Source organism: Sinohyriopsis cumingii, chromosome 10 (assembly GCF_028554795.1).
Source record: "Sinohyriopsis cumingii isolate HCF-2022 chromosome 10, ASM2855479v2, whole genome shotgun sequence".
Lineage (NCBI taxonomy): Eukaryota > Metazoa > Mollusca > Bivalvia > Unionida > Unionidae > Sinohyriopsis > Sinohyriopsis cumingii.
In genome coordinates this window covers 73,622,079-73,639,987 of record NC_142970.1, presented here as the reverse complement: position 1 = coordinate 73,639,987, position 17,909 = coordinate 73,622,079, and the positions used below count along the sequence as shown (strand labels likewise).

At 34.3% G+C, this 17,909-nt stretch overlaps 1 protein-coding gene across 1 annotated transcript in view; it reads left to right on the top strand.

The window, feature by feature from the left end:
* Positions 1-1,336: 1,336 nt before the first annotated feature.
* The window catches only part of LOC149790385 (uncharacterized), a 165,279-nt gene continuing 148,706 nt past the window's right edge, over positions 1,337-17,909 (top strand). Inside the window, exons 1-10 of the mRNA XM_089972436.1 lie at positions 1,337-1,494; positions 3,367-3,506; positions 4,435-4,604; positions 5,197-5,357; positions 6,175-6,260; positions 10,476-10,555; positions 11,916-12,105; positions 13,296-13,375; positions 14,345-14,491; positions 15,050-15,152. Of these exons, the coding sequence (XP_089828562.1) occupies positions 1,442-1,494; positions 3,367-3,506; positions 4,435-4,604; positions 5,197-5,357; positions 6,175-6,260; positions 10,476-10,555; positions 11,916-12,105; positions 13,296-13,375; positions 14,345-14,491; positions 15,050-15,152 (1,210 nt within the window). The 5' untranslated portion in view covers positions 1,337-1,441. The remainder of the gene's footprint in view (positions 1,495-3,366; positions 3,507-4,434; positions 4,605-5,196; positions 5,358-6,174; positions 6,261-10,475; positions 10,556-11,915; positions 12,106-13,295; positions 13,376-14,344; positions 14,492-15,049; positions 15,153-17,909) is intronic.

Here is a 17,909-nt window from a genome sequence, read left to right as displayed (position 1 = left end):
TTGGCATTCTTTGCTCTCTACGTTACTTTATCAGATTATCGGGTCAAAACTGTTCCAATTCTCATGCCAGTATTTGCTTGTTCTCCTGATGTACACCAGTCATGATTTTGTGGAATCTATAAAATATTACAGGTCTTGTTAAATTGATTCAGATCTCTGTTACTTTTCATTCCATCAAAATCATGTTCACCAAGTATGTTAAACTCAGAACATAAGGTTCGTATTTGAAAGTGAAAGTGAGACATGTATACTGATTTCTCTGTTAAATGCCAGAAGAGAATCACACAACCAGCTAGTATAGTCCACATGGCCAACTTAAGTTAATTCTACCAAGATGTTGTATTACACAGTGCTCTGTATCCATTCGCAGTGTCATCACTGTCAAATATCAGAGGTTAGTCATCAATTGTTTTTAAAGCCTTTCTTGTGAATTAGTTGTCTTGAGTGTAGTAGATTTTCATTTCTTTCAGTACTTTTACAAATTACAAGATTACTGGATTGATTGTTAAACATAGTTGCAGGACAATGATAACGCGCAGTATAAGAAAATATCTGACATTAGTTTCTTGTTAATAATTTCATGCATGATCGAAATCATAGATGATTCTTAAAACTGTTGATTCTTATGGTCAGCAAGACAGGGATAGTAACAGCAGCAGCAAAAGTGGTAGTAAAATTATAAGTATTAACAGTAGGTGGCACTCACAAAAGTAGTATTGTAGCAGCATTATTAGTAGTAGTGGCTTTAGCAGTGGTTGTACTTGTAATAGTAGCTGCAAATATAGTAGTGGTAGCTGTTGTTGAAGATGTCCATAAAGATGATGATGGTGGGGTGGTGGTCGTTGTGGCGGTTGTGGTAGTGGGTACTAGTGACAAAAGCGATACTAAAACTGATGAGCATCGCTGACGAAACGTTTATTTACAAAACCTTCTCCCAACTGGTAACTAACTGTCTTACTATATTATATTTGCTCCCATGGGCGGTCCAAGGGGTTGAAGCAGGTGCGTGGGGGTAATTACTTCTGCCCCCTCCATTTGTTAAATTGTGCAATATTTAATTGTATGCCTTACGTTTTGGTCTTGCCCCTTCCCTAATGTGGCTTGCACGCCCCCCCCCCCCACCACCACCACCACCACCCCCCATCTTAGGTTGGTGAAAATCGTATCCAGTTTCATTAGGTAGTTGTTTTATCGATACCTTTGGGTTTTGGTAGGTTAGAAAATGTAAACGGTCTTAATGACACTTTAATGACCTGATGAAACTGGAAGCGATAACAAACATCTAGATTCTGACCAGATACAGTACAATACATGTAAATGTACCTAGTGATTCATCACGTGACATGACTCAGCTCCTGGCCCATTATACCTGCTTGCATGTTCGATACAGGTTCATACACAAAATCTTATATCAATGAACACTAGATGTCTCAGTTGAGAAATGTCGCAGGACAAAATGGATGTTTTTATTAGATGTCCAGTTTGTGATACAAAGTAAGTATATGACGTGGAGCTGAAGTGCGCCTACACACACACACACACACACACACACACACACACACACATTTCGTATGTATTGTCTCACGTTGCCACAACCTCCTAATGCATTGACATCCACTATGATTAGTTTGCCTTGACTGCATATATAGGACATAAAGTTGAATGTTGTAGATAGTGAAGATAAATTGTCCACCCTTCTCGTACAGTGTATGGGTGATTGTAGTACACTTCTAATGAACCCACTTTGCATTCCAGGTAGACTGGATTTAGTCATTTTCAGTAGGTTTAACCCTTATCTTTTCAAACACACACGCACACACATGCACGCATCCACAGAGAGAGAGAGAGAGTCATTCATTCATTCCATCACGGGAGCATTATTGCTGGAACAAAATCTTGCGTGAAATCAATGGTTGCTCTTATTACCCCTTTTGATATGATTAAAGGGACTGCTTACGTATCTTTAATTAACATAATTGAAGGGACTGCTTACGTATATTTAAATAACATAATTGAAGGGATTACTTACGTATCTTTAAATAATATGATTAAAAGGACTGCTTGCGTATCTTTAAAAACATAATTGATTGGACTGCTTACGTATCTTTAAATAACATAATTGAAGGGTCTGTTTACGTATCTTTAAATAACATAATTGAAGGGATTGCATAGGTATCTTTAAATACTATGATCAAAGGGACTGCTTACGTATCTTTTAATACCATAATTGAAGAGACTGCTAACGTATCGTTAAATAAAATAATTGAAGGAACTACTTACGTACCGTTAAATAATGCAAATAAAGGGACTGCTTACGTATCTTTAAATAACATAATTGAAGGGACTGTTAAGTATCTTTAAATAACATAATTAAAGAGACAACTTATGTATCTTTAAATGATATGATTAAAGGGACTGCTTATATATCTTTTAATAATACGATGAAAGGGACTGCTTAGGTATCTTTAAATAAGTTTAAGAGCAAGTTATATAAAGTGAACGGGTTGCAAGCATTATCCGATGTAACCCTATAAGTAGTCATTGTCAAAGATTCAAGTTAAACTGGAAGATGCACGTACTATGTTCGTTGTATGACTTATGGGTCACTAAAACTGTCATGCAACCTCAACAAATGTCATAATGCGTCCAATATATCGAATAAATGTAAACCTGGTACGAAATATGGGCTCATAATGGGTTAGTCTCTCACACTTATTGGCCTTTTTCCAAACGACGCATTCTTGTTTCAAACATCAAGTATTCATCACAAGATGAAGGAAACGGACCCGTTTCAACAACGAAAGACTTGGAACTTTAACCTAGATTATGCCAGGAAATTTTAGGTTTTTTCTTGGTCATTTTGGAACGACGGAACATGTACACATGTACTCACAAGGAGACAAAGGAAAAGACACGCAGGCAGTTGCTGCCATTTAATAAATGAATTCAATTTCGATTTGACGGTGTTTGTTTTAATAATTGTGTTGGTGGTAATTGACACTAATTTTATGGATTAATTTTATGCATGGATATAGTTATTATATAAATATATACCAAAACCGTTCCTGATTTGTCTTTGAGCATGTAACCTCTCTCTCTCTGTGTGTGTGTGTGTGTGTGTGTGTTATGCACATCCAACGTACGTTTATATTTTAATCCTAGGAGTTTCAGTGCATTCTTAGCACATAACGAGGCATTCTCCAATCCCATAAACAGGGAGCAAATTTGTTTTCATCCAATCTATTGCTCGCAAAATATGATGCTGAAATGTCGTATTGTTTTCATTTGCAAATCCACAAATAGGACACCTGTTACTTTTAGTGAAACCACTGTAATATCAGTACATCTTAAACTGAATCTATGTAGGCACCTGCCAACATCACACACTCTGCAAGATGGCGTGTATGGCGGCCATTGTTCAAACTGCGGGCATTTCTTCAAGTTCCGTACAGTTCCTCCCTACAAGTCTACGATAACTTTGACCATCAATGGCAAACCTTACACAGGTACATTGCAGTGTATATTAAAATTTTCTAGAGTTTTTACTTGTTTTTCTTTTTTAATTTATTTGTGGTTTGCAGTATCATCCATGTCGATAAGAAATACTATTGTTCGTCATCTTCATGTAGACATTGTTGATCTAACGCTGTAACGAGTTCACCCATCCGTGATCAAAATGTATTAGCTAAATTTATTTACTAACCACGTGGCCATGGGTGATATGCAGAGTCTGTGCAATTTAACATTTGAACTTTAAAAAATAACAAAAAACGTGTTCTCCTTTTCTATGGTGCTAACGAATGAAGCAAAGAGTAATGTGAAATCAACGAAGATGCTGAGGAAGCGTTTTTTCTAAGACGGTTATTTTATGGCTATGAATATCGGGTCTACATTCCAATTCTCAAGTAGAGGTTTTAGCAACGAGAATTCGTACCATATTCCAACCAAGCTCTTTTCCATAGGATTTTGATCTATAATGACACAAATTAACAGCTATCCGTCCCCATTATTTTTCCCCTAGAACTTTGGACATACAAGCCAGACATATAACAAATGAACATGGATGATAGTATTTATACTGTATTGCATCAACCTCTTAATAAACAAGATTACTGTCTGATCTTTGGTACCGAACTCTGAATTTCTACAGTCATATAACTTACGAAAAAATATATGCAGTTTATAATGATCATAGTGGTGTATAGTTTTCATTGCTAAATATCTGAACCTAGGTTATGATTTAATAATAATAATAATAATAATGATAATAATAATAATAATAATAACAACAATAATATTCTTTATTTAACGAGGATAACAAATTTGGTAATGAAAGACCCATTTGACATGTGGTCGTCAATTTTTTCAAGTTACATTATAACAAAATGTTTAAAGCGTAATTTACACAAACTCAAGTATCAGGTTTAATTCCAGTGGGGAACGAGTATGGCGCGGATGCCACTCTTATTGACTTTCTTCGGGACCAAAACATATCCATGGGGACCAAGCTGATGTGTGGAGAAGGTGGATGTGGCATCTGTGTGGTGCAAACCAAGCTGTTTGAAATAATAACGCAAACAGAACAGAGTTACGCCATAAATTCGGTACGTCATTTGTATTAGAAATTATTCCTTTAAGGTAAGTCCACTGGAAAGCCTCCAACTAATTGCTTAAACGTTAAATATTTGGCGAAACATTTGTAATATTGGGGGCGGGGGGAGGCCGGTGGGTGGGCTGGATGGTGGTAGTATATAGAGCAAAGAAAGTTTGGGGTAGAATCATGTATTAGATATGCCTTCCAAGCGACGGAAAGCTTGTAAATTATCATTCTAACGAGTCTTTAGTCGGACAAAATCTAATCATACACTCCCTGAAAATGTAGCTTGTTCTTGTTGAATGTGTTTGGACAATCAACACGTCTAAATCAATATATGTCCTAAAACACATTGTTAAGCTAATTCAGTTCAACCTGAATTACAAGTAAATAATAACATTGCTCTGAACCCCGAGATTAAGATATCTTGTTAATTTTCGTTTCCTATATAATATGCTTTAAACAGCACTTTTCATTGGTGTCCAACGTATTCCGACAGATGTAGTTGCAATGCATTTTCCGTATCTAACTTCAAAGCCATGCTCAAATATTCGTTATTATTTCTAGTAACATAATCAAATCGATAATTATGTTGATTTAAGTGTTTGTGCCCGCTACTGATTTGTGATGGTTGGGAAATCACGACAATTGAAGGACTCGGTAGCCAGAAGACAGGCCTTCATCCTATCCAAAAAGCGCTGGCAGAATACGATGGTACCCAATGCGGTTACTGTAGCCCAGGACAAGTCATGAACATGTATTCGTAAGTATCCATTAACCTGACTATCACGCCACAACTTAACGTAGTGCAAGTCATGAACGTGTATTCGTAAATATCAATTCATTTTGCACTGGATTATAGCTTCCATGTCGACTGGGATATCAGCCAATTAAAAAGTGGTTTTGTATTCGCTTGCTTATTAGAAGAGGTTACTTACTCGTGTCTTTAATCTATTTAGGTCATTTGTAATACAAAAGTGGACATATCTCCTCTCAAGCATCACTTTGTTTTCAAACTAATATATGTAGCGTTATTTTTCATGGCGAGAAGATGTGGTTATTGGGCGGGTAGTGGGGTGTACGTGTTTGTGTTGGTTAGAGTAGGGTCGCGAAAAGTGGGTAGGGTTATGTCTTGTACATGCTTTCTAAAACACTTGTAAAAAAGTTTAATCTGTAAGCTTGATATTTTATTTCAAAGACTTAATAAACGCACATTAAATATGTCTTACTATTTTATGGCATTGCTTTGTGTTGGAATAGGATTTTCTATGAACCTTTGTCAGTGATCTCAACATCCAAAAGTGAGGCAGTCGCTTATGTACACAGGCTTTTAATTAAATGCCCTATTGATTAGACTGTACTCAATGAAGAGAACAAATACTATATGTTAAGTGAGAGAAATTTAAATATTTGAATGCTTATAATCAACAATATGGCCGATACTAGTGCTATGAAGCATAGACTGATAGACACGAAGATCAAATGTTGGATACATTATACGTCAGTTAAACACAGTCTTCTTCCAAACACATTTGCAAAAAATGAAAGAGACAAATTAAAGCACTATTGCCCTTTTACAGATTCTCGATGAATCAAATTTACCCAATAAAAATGACTCAAGAAGCCGTGGAGAACGCCTTTGATGGGATTATTTGCCGGTGCACAGGTATAATTTTTAAACTAGCTTTTACGGTGTATCTTCCCTTCCAATAGACCATATAATAATTGTGTAACTGTATATATATATATATATATATATATATATATATATATATATATATATATATATATATATATATATATATAATGTGTTATGATTTTTAAAGTTTGAAGTCTAATATGCAAAAAATGAAGAACAGAAACAATAAAAAAAAAGATTTAAGAGAGAACTTAACAGTGAATTACATTTTATTGTAGAAAAGACTAAATACATTTGCTGAAGAAAATATTGAGTTAGCAAGGAAAAAGGTTTTATCATACAGTGATGGGTTTCACCTTTTAAAAAAAAAAAAATTTGTAAAACATTACTCAGTTCCTGTAATTTATTTTAATAGAATAAGTTTGTTAGCTTACATTAGCCAAATTGATTAACACGCCTCATATAAGTTAGTATAGGAAATGCACTGATTACAATAATGGTTTACAATACTGGGATTAAATTATTTCACATACAAGCCATTAAACCTGTTTTATAATTACACCTTTTAATTTAACGATCATTGTTCTGTGATAAGATTTAGGTCACCGTATACTATGATAATTTGGCAGAATTAACCAAACTAGTAATTATAGATTGAAACATCTTAGGAGTTTTTCTGGCATCTAATACAAGAAACATGTACCTAAACTAGTTAAATCAGGAAACAAATTTCATGTTTTCTCCATATGGGAAACAACCTGTCTGAAGGCAAAATACTGTTGACTGATGACCATGCATTGAAATAAAAAAAACAGCAAACATTTTCAACAATTTAATATCATCTGCCACAGCGTTAATCGATTACAACATGACTGAATATATATTAAAAGGAGAAAACAAATATTAGATTGTCAAAGGGTCAGAAGAATGTATAATTGTATATCATGATTGTTGTGTAATATATATATATATATATATATATATATATATATATATATATATATATATATATATATATATATATATATATATATATATATATATATATATATATATATATATATATCTGTTGCTGCGTTGGCTGATTATAAACATAAGGAGATATCTGTTGCTGCGTTGGCTGATTATAAACATAAGGAGATATCTGTTGCTGCGTTGGCTGATTATAAACGTAAGGAGAACACTGGAGCAGATGCTGTTAAAAATTAGAGTTCCCTGCACTTTCAGATGACAAACAGAATCATATGGCAAGCAAAGATGAACCTGCTTGCTGCCCTTACTCCTTTGTACCATGCATCAACGGATTGATAAATGTGGGTGTTGCTAGAATGATTCAGAGTATAACGTCTTATATGATCTGTATATTAGCTGGGGACTATAATAGTTGTATATTCCTGATTAAAGGTTTGCGCTTATCGCGCGTTTATTACACATTATATAATTACTGGGATACCTGGAATCACGACACTTGATGAATGGATGTATATTAATGAACACTAAGCGCTCATCAAACAAATTTGAAAAATGTGACCTACATGATGCGCTTCTCTGACTCTGGTTACATTTATGGTTTCTGTTCGTTTTTAACTAACCTGCTGGTCGTAGGGGCGCCACTGATGACTTTGCGACAACCTCGCTCCATTTTGCCCTGTTCCCTACTGCTCTTTGTGACTTTGCTAAGTTCATGTCTGTCCAATCTTTGATGTTTTCTTCCCGTCTCTTCTTATGTCTGCTTTGTTTTCTCTTTCCTTTCACTACTCCTCGTATGCTTGTCTTTGACAGGCCAGAGGAGCGTGAGACGACTATACCATCTTAGTCTGCGATTCTTTATGGTGGTGAGGAGAACTTCATATGGTCCAATTGCACCTTGGATTCTAATGCGGACCTCCTCATTAGAGATGTGGCCTAAGTATGAGATTTTCAGGATCTTTAGATAACTTCTCATTTCTAAAGCATCGTTTGAAGCATGGTCCATGCCTCAAATGCACACAGGACTATGGACATGACCTTGAACCCAAGCGTAATGCTGCTGTCCTTCTAAACAGGCTTCATCCTAGCCAGTGCAGTCAATCCTTGAAAGAACCTCAGGTTTTGAACCTTCATCAAGGGTTATAGAATCAAGATACTTGAAACTTGTCACTGTGCCCAGCTTCTGTCTATTCACTCTAATTTCCTTTGGGATGCCAGTCGAGTTGTTTGTCATTAGCTCGGTCTTTTCAGCGCTAAGTGATGATTAGGTGACGGTTCACTATGATTTCCAGTTTGTGTTTATCTGCTGTTAAGCCATCGATATCATCAGCGGAGCACAGGTTGGTGATTGTTTTTCCTCCAACACTGACACTGCCTTCATGGTAATCCAATGCATCGGACACCATCCTTTCCAGGTAGATTTTGAAGAGAGGGGGTGAACGAAGGCACCCTTTTTTGACTCCGACTATGCTTCTAAACCAATCTTTTATGTTGCAAATAAAGACAATATATATCATGGTGTGGTTAGAATCGTGAAACTTGGTGAAGGATTGCATATTGATGAAGATGACACTTTCGTCATAAAGTGGGTCAAAGTGACCTATACTTCATTCTTCAATGACATTCTTTAAATTGTCGATTGTACATTTGTTTATCAACATCACTTCCACTGGACTAGTCTGGCAGTGAGTCAGATACTACAGGCATATACTTACCTAAAAACTCCTATTAAACTGCACTGTATTGTATTTCACTCTGAGGACTCATGTAAATTTCAATGATTTTCAGAAGAAAAATAGCAACAAATCTGACTGACCGTCTTATGTTTTGATTTTTATTTTCTTGCATTGCGTTATAGAATCTTAAAATGCCTACAAGCACTGATCATCTACACTGTTTTTCTTTTCTGTTCTGGCATAGAGTGTTCTTTAAACTTTGCCTAACATTTCCCTAGCACATACGTGCCAATGTAAAAGTCCAAGAAATGTGCATCAAGCCAGTATATGAGGAACTCTACTCTCGAAGAGACCTTGTAGAAAGACACATCTTTGTATTTATTCAGTACAGAGAGGGGCGGGAGAGAATAATTGCACAACCAGTGCAAGCACCGTTTTTACCAACAGCACATGAGACTGTGCGCAAAGTTTTCAGATCAGAATCAATCACATTGATTACAAAAATGCTTATGTTACGTGTTCAGGCTCGAAAAAACAGTAACACAAGAAATAGTGAAAACAACAAGCTTTGAAAAACATGGTAATTTATTTCCCTGGAAAAATTCTGTAAAAATGAAAAACTATGAACTTACATGTTTATAGAATCAAATCCCAAAAGAATACAAGAATAATCCACGAATAAAATTTTAGTAATCCTAATAATATAGTGTTCTAATGATTTCAAGTTCGAGTCCCGACGAAGAATCCAAGATGGAAGACGATGATGTATACTATAATCTGTAATGCTGAAGATAACAGTTCCTTGTAGAAACAAGAAATATTGCTCCAGTTTTGGAGATCTGAATAAATTTTTATAAAATCTGTCTTGTTCAAGAATTTCAAATGAGCACACGACTTTTCCACAGGAAAAGGAATTAATCCTTTTGAATCCAAGTAATCTGAAATAACTCCAAACAGCACAACATACACCTTCCAGTGTAAAGAGAAAACCCAACTAATCAGAATATCTTTCCAAAACAAAGGTTATATCGTTTTCTAAAGCGCAAAAAGAGGGTCACGTGATTATGTTCCAGAACCTCATCGAAATTATTTACTTGTTCAAGATCACGTACACCCAGTGTGGCCCTGATGAAAACCAATCATTTTACTCTAAGAACTAAAATTAATTTTTTTTACATCTTAAGTCAGTAGTCCCGTCATGATCTCAACATCAATCAATCATTGTAAACAAAAATATAACTTATTTACGTGGTTGTTACTAATTTCGAATAAACGTCAGGATTTAGGTCAACACCTGGTGTTTATTAAAACGATCAGTCAAGGTCAAACTATTTTCTGGAAAAAGTATCATCTCAAGTGAATAAATTCACATTACAATAGCATGTAATGCAAAGTATAAAAATTGAAACTGACAAATAAATAATTAAATTGAAAAACATATTTGTTAGATCAGATATAATTAAATCAAATATACATAACAATATATAATTGAGACCGAACTTTACCCAATGAAATGTATTTTGTCTCAAATTAAAAGAAAAAATATTTTTTTTTTAAGCGGGTGAAGAGCTTTGTATGTGCTGTATATGTTTTACAGGATACCGTTCCATCTTGGATGCCATGAAAGCGATGGTAACATCATCTTCCTGCTCTAGAAATAACATAGGAGACATAGAGGTACGTAAGTAAAATGTGTACAGATTCTAAGGACACAAAAATTGTTCCAGTCTTACATGCAGACGTGCACAGATTCTAAGGACACAAATTGTTCCAGTCTTACATGCACACTACCTAAAGAAACGAAAACTGCACCATTTGTAATGATCTAATGAACTAAAAAGGAATTTGTTGACCAACTGTGTAATGAAAGTTTAAATTCAGTGAACCAGAAGACTAATATTTATGATACGTTATCGGTATAGAGTTAATATCAGAAGAGTCGAATGAATTTATGTTGGATTTTAATACACTCTCAACAATATTTTTGTATACTCGTAACCACCTATTTATTCGCTTGCTGACTGGAATAAATGATGATGAAACGAAACGTATATGCATAAACGACTACACAAAAGCACTATTTAAATTAGAAGTTATACTTTAAAATATAATTGACGACAATAATTGTGTATGTGTTTCTCATAGAATTGTGCCGCGTTTGCATGTACACAAAAATTATGTAGTGCATTTATGACCTAATTTGAATTATTTTATATGATGCCAGTCTGTACGTATATACCTACTGTGTTTATATTTTAATGTTTACTTTAACCAATAGTGGTTTCCCTTGTTACCACCATCGTCTTGCTCTTTGTCCAGATCCTATTGATTCGATGTAATATCTATGATTTGAGAGTCTGTCTGTTGTAACTAAGCTTTCTTTAGTTAAAACTAAACCTGACTTTATCATTTCATCTGTTGTGTCGAATTGTTTGAGGACTCAGACATAAAACCCATCTCTCAAGATTACATTTCTGTCAACTGCCTGACACTTCCTGTGATCGTCAGACCGCAATTTACTAACCCCACCCCCACCCCGCCTTTCTGGTCCCGGGAACCGGGGATATATCCCCGGTTTACCCCCCCCCCCCTTCTTGTCAGTCCTGATTAGACAGAATTGTATAAGCTTTAGTTTTGTTTAAAAGTACATGTTATGGGTTGAGCTCTTGACGTAGGACTGGGGAGTCCGAGTTAAACGAATGATTTTGCCTACAGGAAACGTAATCCAGATCAATACGTTCAAGTAATGAATACTAATAATAGTTTATAACTGGTAAACACAATGACGTAGTCAGTCGTATTTTCTAAAATATGTATTACTCTCTCCCATGACCGCGTTTGAATGTTTTTAGATGTCATTTGCAACACAATTTATAAATAGAAAGGACGCAGATATAACCAATGAGTATGAAGGCCCTGTCCATTACTTCAGCTGCGTTTCTTGAACTGCCTATAATAATAATAATAATAATAATAATAATAATAAACAACAACAAATTATGTTTAACTCATATACATACATTCGAATTATGTTTAGGACTTGAAATCAAAACAGTGTAGACGTACTGGAAAGAGCTGCACAGGAGAGTGTTCAGATGCCACATCTGTGCGATTGGTGCTTCGTGATGCACAGTGGTTCAAACCCACCACAGAACAAGAACTGACCAATATTTTAAACAGCAGTACTGGCAAGAGAGTCCGATTCATCATGGGCAACACAGGAACAGGTGTGTGAAAACAGCTTTGGTCATTTTCAAAAAACAACTTTTGTGATTGACGGCGTCGATGTCAACTTTTATTAAATAATTATTATCATTATTATGATTATTATTATTATTATTTTAATTATTATTACTATTATTATTATCATTACTATTATTATTATTATTATTATTATTATTATTATTATTAGTTTAAGTTCTTCTTTGCGTAATTCGCGTGCTCAGTGTAAGTACACACAACTTCAAGCTCTGATCATTTTTATGTGCTTTTTAAGAAATGTTAATGTACTGTTATTCTCTGTTATCTGTTATTTTATTACGTCCGTCGTACTTTTCAAGAAATAGCAATAACTGAAAAATTAGGTATAATTATTAATTTTCATCGACTTACTTCCTCAGACTTTAAAATTATCGCATATCAGCTGTAAATCAGATAAATTTAATTTATCTGTAATAATTATATTTTGATTTCTTCCCTTATTTAAAGTGATGATTATAACTCTCATAAACAATTCGTTTAAAGGGAATCAATACTTGCATATATTACAGCAAGAACAAAGATACCATATTTTTTAGAAGGTTCGGAAAACAGTATTTGAAGTTATTATGAAAACACTTACTGTGCTGAGATTTTTCTGCATTCAGCATTTTGGTTTGCATTTACTGACACACCATGTAAAGCTTACACTTCATAAAGTAGACCGTAACTACTTTTCTATAAATGAAGAATTGCGATGTTGAAATGGAGCTTAACACATGTCATGCGATTAATCATCTCGGACGAATTTGTACTAAAACCGGGTGATATTTGTTCGTTCCAGTATTGATTATTCATAAATATACTTTATGCAATTTCTTTTTGCAAAATACACACAAAGATCACCCGTAAATATTTTAATTGTATAAAATATATATGAGTAATTCGTCATCAATCAAACGTTTTAACAATTTCGTTTCATAAAATACATAGATCTTCATTTGACAAGATCATTCATAAATGCTCAAATTCTTTGAAAGATAGACCTGTAATTTATTGTCAGGGAGAAGAAATAGTATTATATATACTTGACAACAATGCTAATGCATCGTACAGGTGTTTTTAAGGGATTTAAGGTGTATTTCGTACAGGTGTATTTACGGATTTAAGGTGTATTTTGTACAGGTGTATTTAAGGATTTAAGGTGTATTTCGTACAGGTGTCTTTAAGGATCTGAACCTAGCCAACTACGATGTGTTGATTGATATGCATGGAATGAAGGAGCTGTACTTCCTGTCCGTGAGTCTGCTTAGCTGTTATATTTTAGCTAACACTATCTTTTTCTCGCTCTGATTTGGCAACCAACTGAAAAGAGTTCAGTAGTTACGTGACGCTGGGTCAAAGACTGCGAAGTTTTATTTATTTATTTTTTTATTTATTTATTTATTTATTTATTTATTTATTCATTTATTCATTTATTTATAATCGAGTACATCTCTGTCTACCGAGGCTTGTTTCCAGCTGGATGCAGGTAAAATCCTGATTTTTCATGTAGCACACACAACATATATTAGCCGAATGATGTAGTACTATTATTTACAACGATGTTTGCCTTAATTAGCTTTAATCTCAAAGCAAGACTTCAATATAGAAAGAAGAATCATACGTATATTTTTGCTGATTTTATTTCGATATAAGGATTTTATTTCAATATATTAAAAAAATCATCTTGCGTCAACTAACAATTTTTAGCAAATAATAATATCTGACATTGAATACTTATAATGCTTTTGAATATTTATATTGTGAGTAGCTAGAATAATTTCCTATTATTAAAAATATATCAAGTATCTGTTTGTTCGAAGTCTGGAAAATGAATGTGAGGAGGCAGCAAATAAATGTATAGACCCTCGTCTTGATCTTGTCCCATTATTATGTAGACGTGTCGTTAAACCATACACACACACACACACACACACACACACACACACATATATATATATATATATATATATATATATATATATATATATATATATATATATATATATATATATATATATATATACGTACGTACGCAAGCTCGTGCGTGCGTGCAGACATGCATGCATGCATGCATACATACATACATACATACATACATACATACATACATAGTGAAATAACGATACCTGTAACAACACTAAATCGGGAGGAAAACATAAAACATATCTCGAACAGATTGGATACAATTGTTGCCAATACCTTTTCTCCTTTATCTTTCTACAGCTAAACCCTACAGCGGTATTTGGATCCAATTTAACGCTCAGTGTTCTCATTGGACTGTTTGAACGCCTGTCAATGGCAAGTGATACAAGCTATATGAAAGAGTGTGCGGTACATCTTTCAAGAATGGCTAATGTACCCGTCAGAAACGTAAGATACCTTTTTTGTTTGCTTTTTGTATTTGTCAATATTTTCCTCAGATTCTCAGTATGTGATTACTATTCAAGGAGTGATCCAGTAAAATCAAGTCTCGTCTGTCTTGTCAAAGATATTAGGTATTCGCAGCATGCCATGCTTCGTCGTGTTGTTTTCTGTTGGATTTTCTCTTGGTGGTGTCCACGCGCTTAATTATAAAAGTCCCTTCAAAATAGATTGGAACAATGGCAGGCATACTGATGCATGGTATTAATGGTCTCTTCGTGACCCTAGCCAAACAAATGTGTGTAAAAGTGGACGTGTATATGAAATCAAACGTGTGTGTACAATCGAAGTCATCATGGCACAAATCCCAACAATAGCATGCTGTATTATATATCGAAAATATTTTATAATCGCCTAGATATTAAAGTGTATAAAACAAAGCATGGAATAAACACTATTCCAATAGCAGTCCAAGTGGCAATGGTACTGCTGTCTGTTCTGTCTGATATGAATTTACTATGCCATAGATTGTGAATAGAAAATCTTAGTGTTTCTCCATTTCTGCAGGCCGCCACCTGGGCTGGCAACATTATGCTAAAACACCAATATCCAGACTTTCCTTCGGATGTCTTCACAATGTTGGTGGCAATGAAAGTTGGAATACGTTTTGGTGAGTTACGTAAAATTGTTTATTTAATCTTTTTCATGCCTGTCGTTTGCTTTTGTTGATAGGACCCGATTCATAAGCAACTATAGCTTTTTTGTTTCCGATGATGTTTTCCTTCACCATATATGTAATGTAACCAGGAGTGCTTGACGTGATTCATCTGCTAATATGCACCGATCTAACTCGGATTCACATAGTCATTATCATAGTATTAGACCGAGAGAGTATTTTCTTACAATAGTTAATACTATGTGATCAACTTTCAACCACATATGCAACAGTATTATCTTATATTAGTTAATACCATGAGATAAACGTTCAATCAATAGGATATGCAACAGTATTATGTTAGAATAGTTAATACTATGTGATAAACTTTCAACCAATAGGTTATGCAACAGTATTTTCTTGTAATAGTTAATACAATGTGATAAACTTTCAATCAATAGGATATGCAACAGTATTTTCTTGTAATAGTTAATACAATGTGATAAACTTTCAATCAATAGGATATGCAACAGTATTTTCTTGTAATAGTTAATACAATGTGATAAACTTTCAATCAATAGGATATGCAACAGTAACATGCTAGAATAGATGATACAGTTTGATAATCATTCAACCAATAGGATACACAACACTATTATATTAGAATAGTTAATACAATGTGATAAATTTTCAACCAATAGGGTATGCAACAGTATTATCTTAAAATAGTTCTTACAATGTGATAAACTCTCAACAAGATATGCAACAGTATTATTTTAGAGTAGTTCATAAAATGTGATACACTTTCATCATCATTATTATCATCATCATCATCATCATCATCATCATCATCTTTACTTCCTTCCATAGAAGAATGCATGATATAACAATAAATCATCTGAATACCATCAATAAATAAGTGCAAAAAATACAGCAAGAATATCTTAGAATAATAAAATGCAATGTGATCAAATGTTAACCAAAATGATGTGCAACAGTGTTATCTTAGAAAAGTTCATACAATATGATCAACTTTCAACCAGTAGGATACGCAACAGAGTTATCTTAGAAAAATTCATACTATATGGTCAACTTTCAACCAATAGGATATACAAAAATATATTCCGATTCACTAAAGGGATTATTTCAAGGAGAAATATAATAGCGTTTGCAGAATTCCATTCTAATGTTTCTCATGTGTGATAGTATTTACATACACTGGAATAGAGGCCATTGTCAGACCCTTTATGTATAGCAGCTTTCAAACGACTGAATAAGTAGACGAAAATCCTGAAAAATAATATATTATACAATCATCATTGAGTTTCACAATGACTGAGTCATGTCAGATGGCATCCGAATTGAAGCAACTGCTAAATATTGAATTCTAGCATTTGAATGTATTGCATAGCATTATCACACACACACACACACACACACACAGATATATATATATATATATATACACGTTTTAGGTGCGTTGTGGGCAGTCATCCCGAAAGTGGGTTTACGGGAAGGACATGATATAGTTTACATTTCAAATCAAAATACATATACATAGGTTGTATTTCTTACATAGTAATTATGTATATGTTGAAAATAAGTATATACACTTATGTTATAGTCCTATTCATGTTTTCGGTTCGTGGGCAGATATATATATTTCATGGGCAGTTTTGACCTTTAGGTTGAAGATGACAAAGTAACTGCCCAAAAATACGTTCACGAAGAACAAACATATAGCATTCTGCCCGTGAATACGGCTACGGGAACAATATATAGCGTACTGCCCACGAATACGTTCACAAGTAACAAATATATAGCATGACTTTCCGGTGTGCGCGCGCAAAATGGTTGTCAAGACACGACGATAAACATTAATCTATTAAAGCATCCTTTGCAATGGCCAGCGTACATATAGCGGACGTGAGGTTCGTTTTTCACAGCTTGCTTGAAATAAATGGATGATTATATATCCAGTGTAACAACTTGTCTTGACAGCTTATGGATGCTAATGTTTGACATTTATTGTGAAGATGAGTGTTCACTGCTTGTTGATGAATTCGTAGCTTCTGTTAATCGATGCTATAGCTCAATTTAACTGTCATACACTGATATGTTTAAGTCTGCTTGCACAGTTAACTATGCAGAGTTATGGAAATATAACAAATTGGTTTTAATAACTTTCAGAGTTTGTTTTACTATTACTCAATATTTGTTTCAAGTACTATAAAGGCTGTGATAGGTTGGGTGGCTTAGATTACAAATCAGGCCCTTCTCACTTGGGGGGTGGGGGGTGGGTACTGCCCATTATGAATATTACTGGTCCTAGATGTCCAACCTGATATTTATGACATATAGGTTCAACATCTTACTGCCAGCAGAAATGGTGTTCTGTAGTATTTTTCCCAGTCAATAGTTTATGGATATATTATGTCATGTACTATGCTTGTTTAATTCTCTCATCTCAGTTCTGACGTTACCATTGAATGCTATAATGTTCCCAGACATCCGGTATTCTTGGTTATTAAAATTATATATATACACAGATAACTGAAGGTGAGTTCTCATTACTCCCTAACAATTGTAATTAGTGGGGCTGTAGCAATTGATGGTCTGAGAATTCAAGTTAACTGGTTCAAAACTTGGGTAAACAACAAACTGTTTTCTTCCTTTGACAGGCATCATAAAGTTTTGCATCTTTGTCTCTCTGATGACTGTGGTACACAAGTTACAGACTTTGCCTTAGAATGAGCCTGATTTTTGATACTT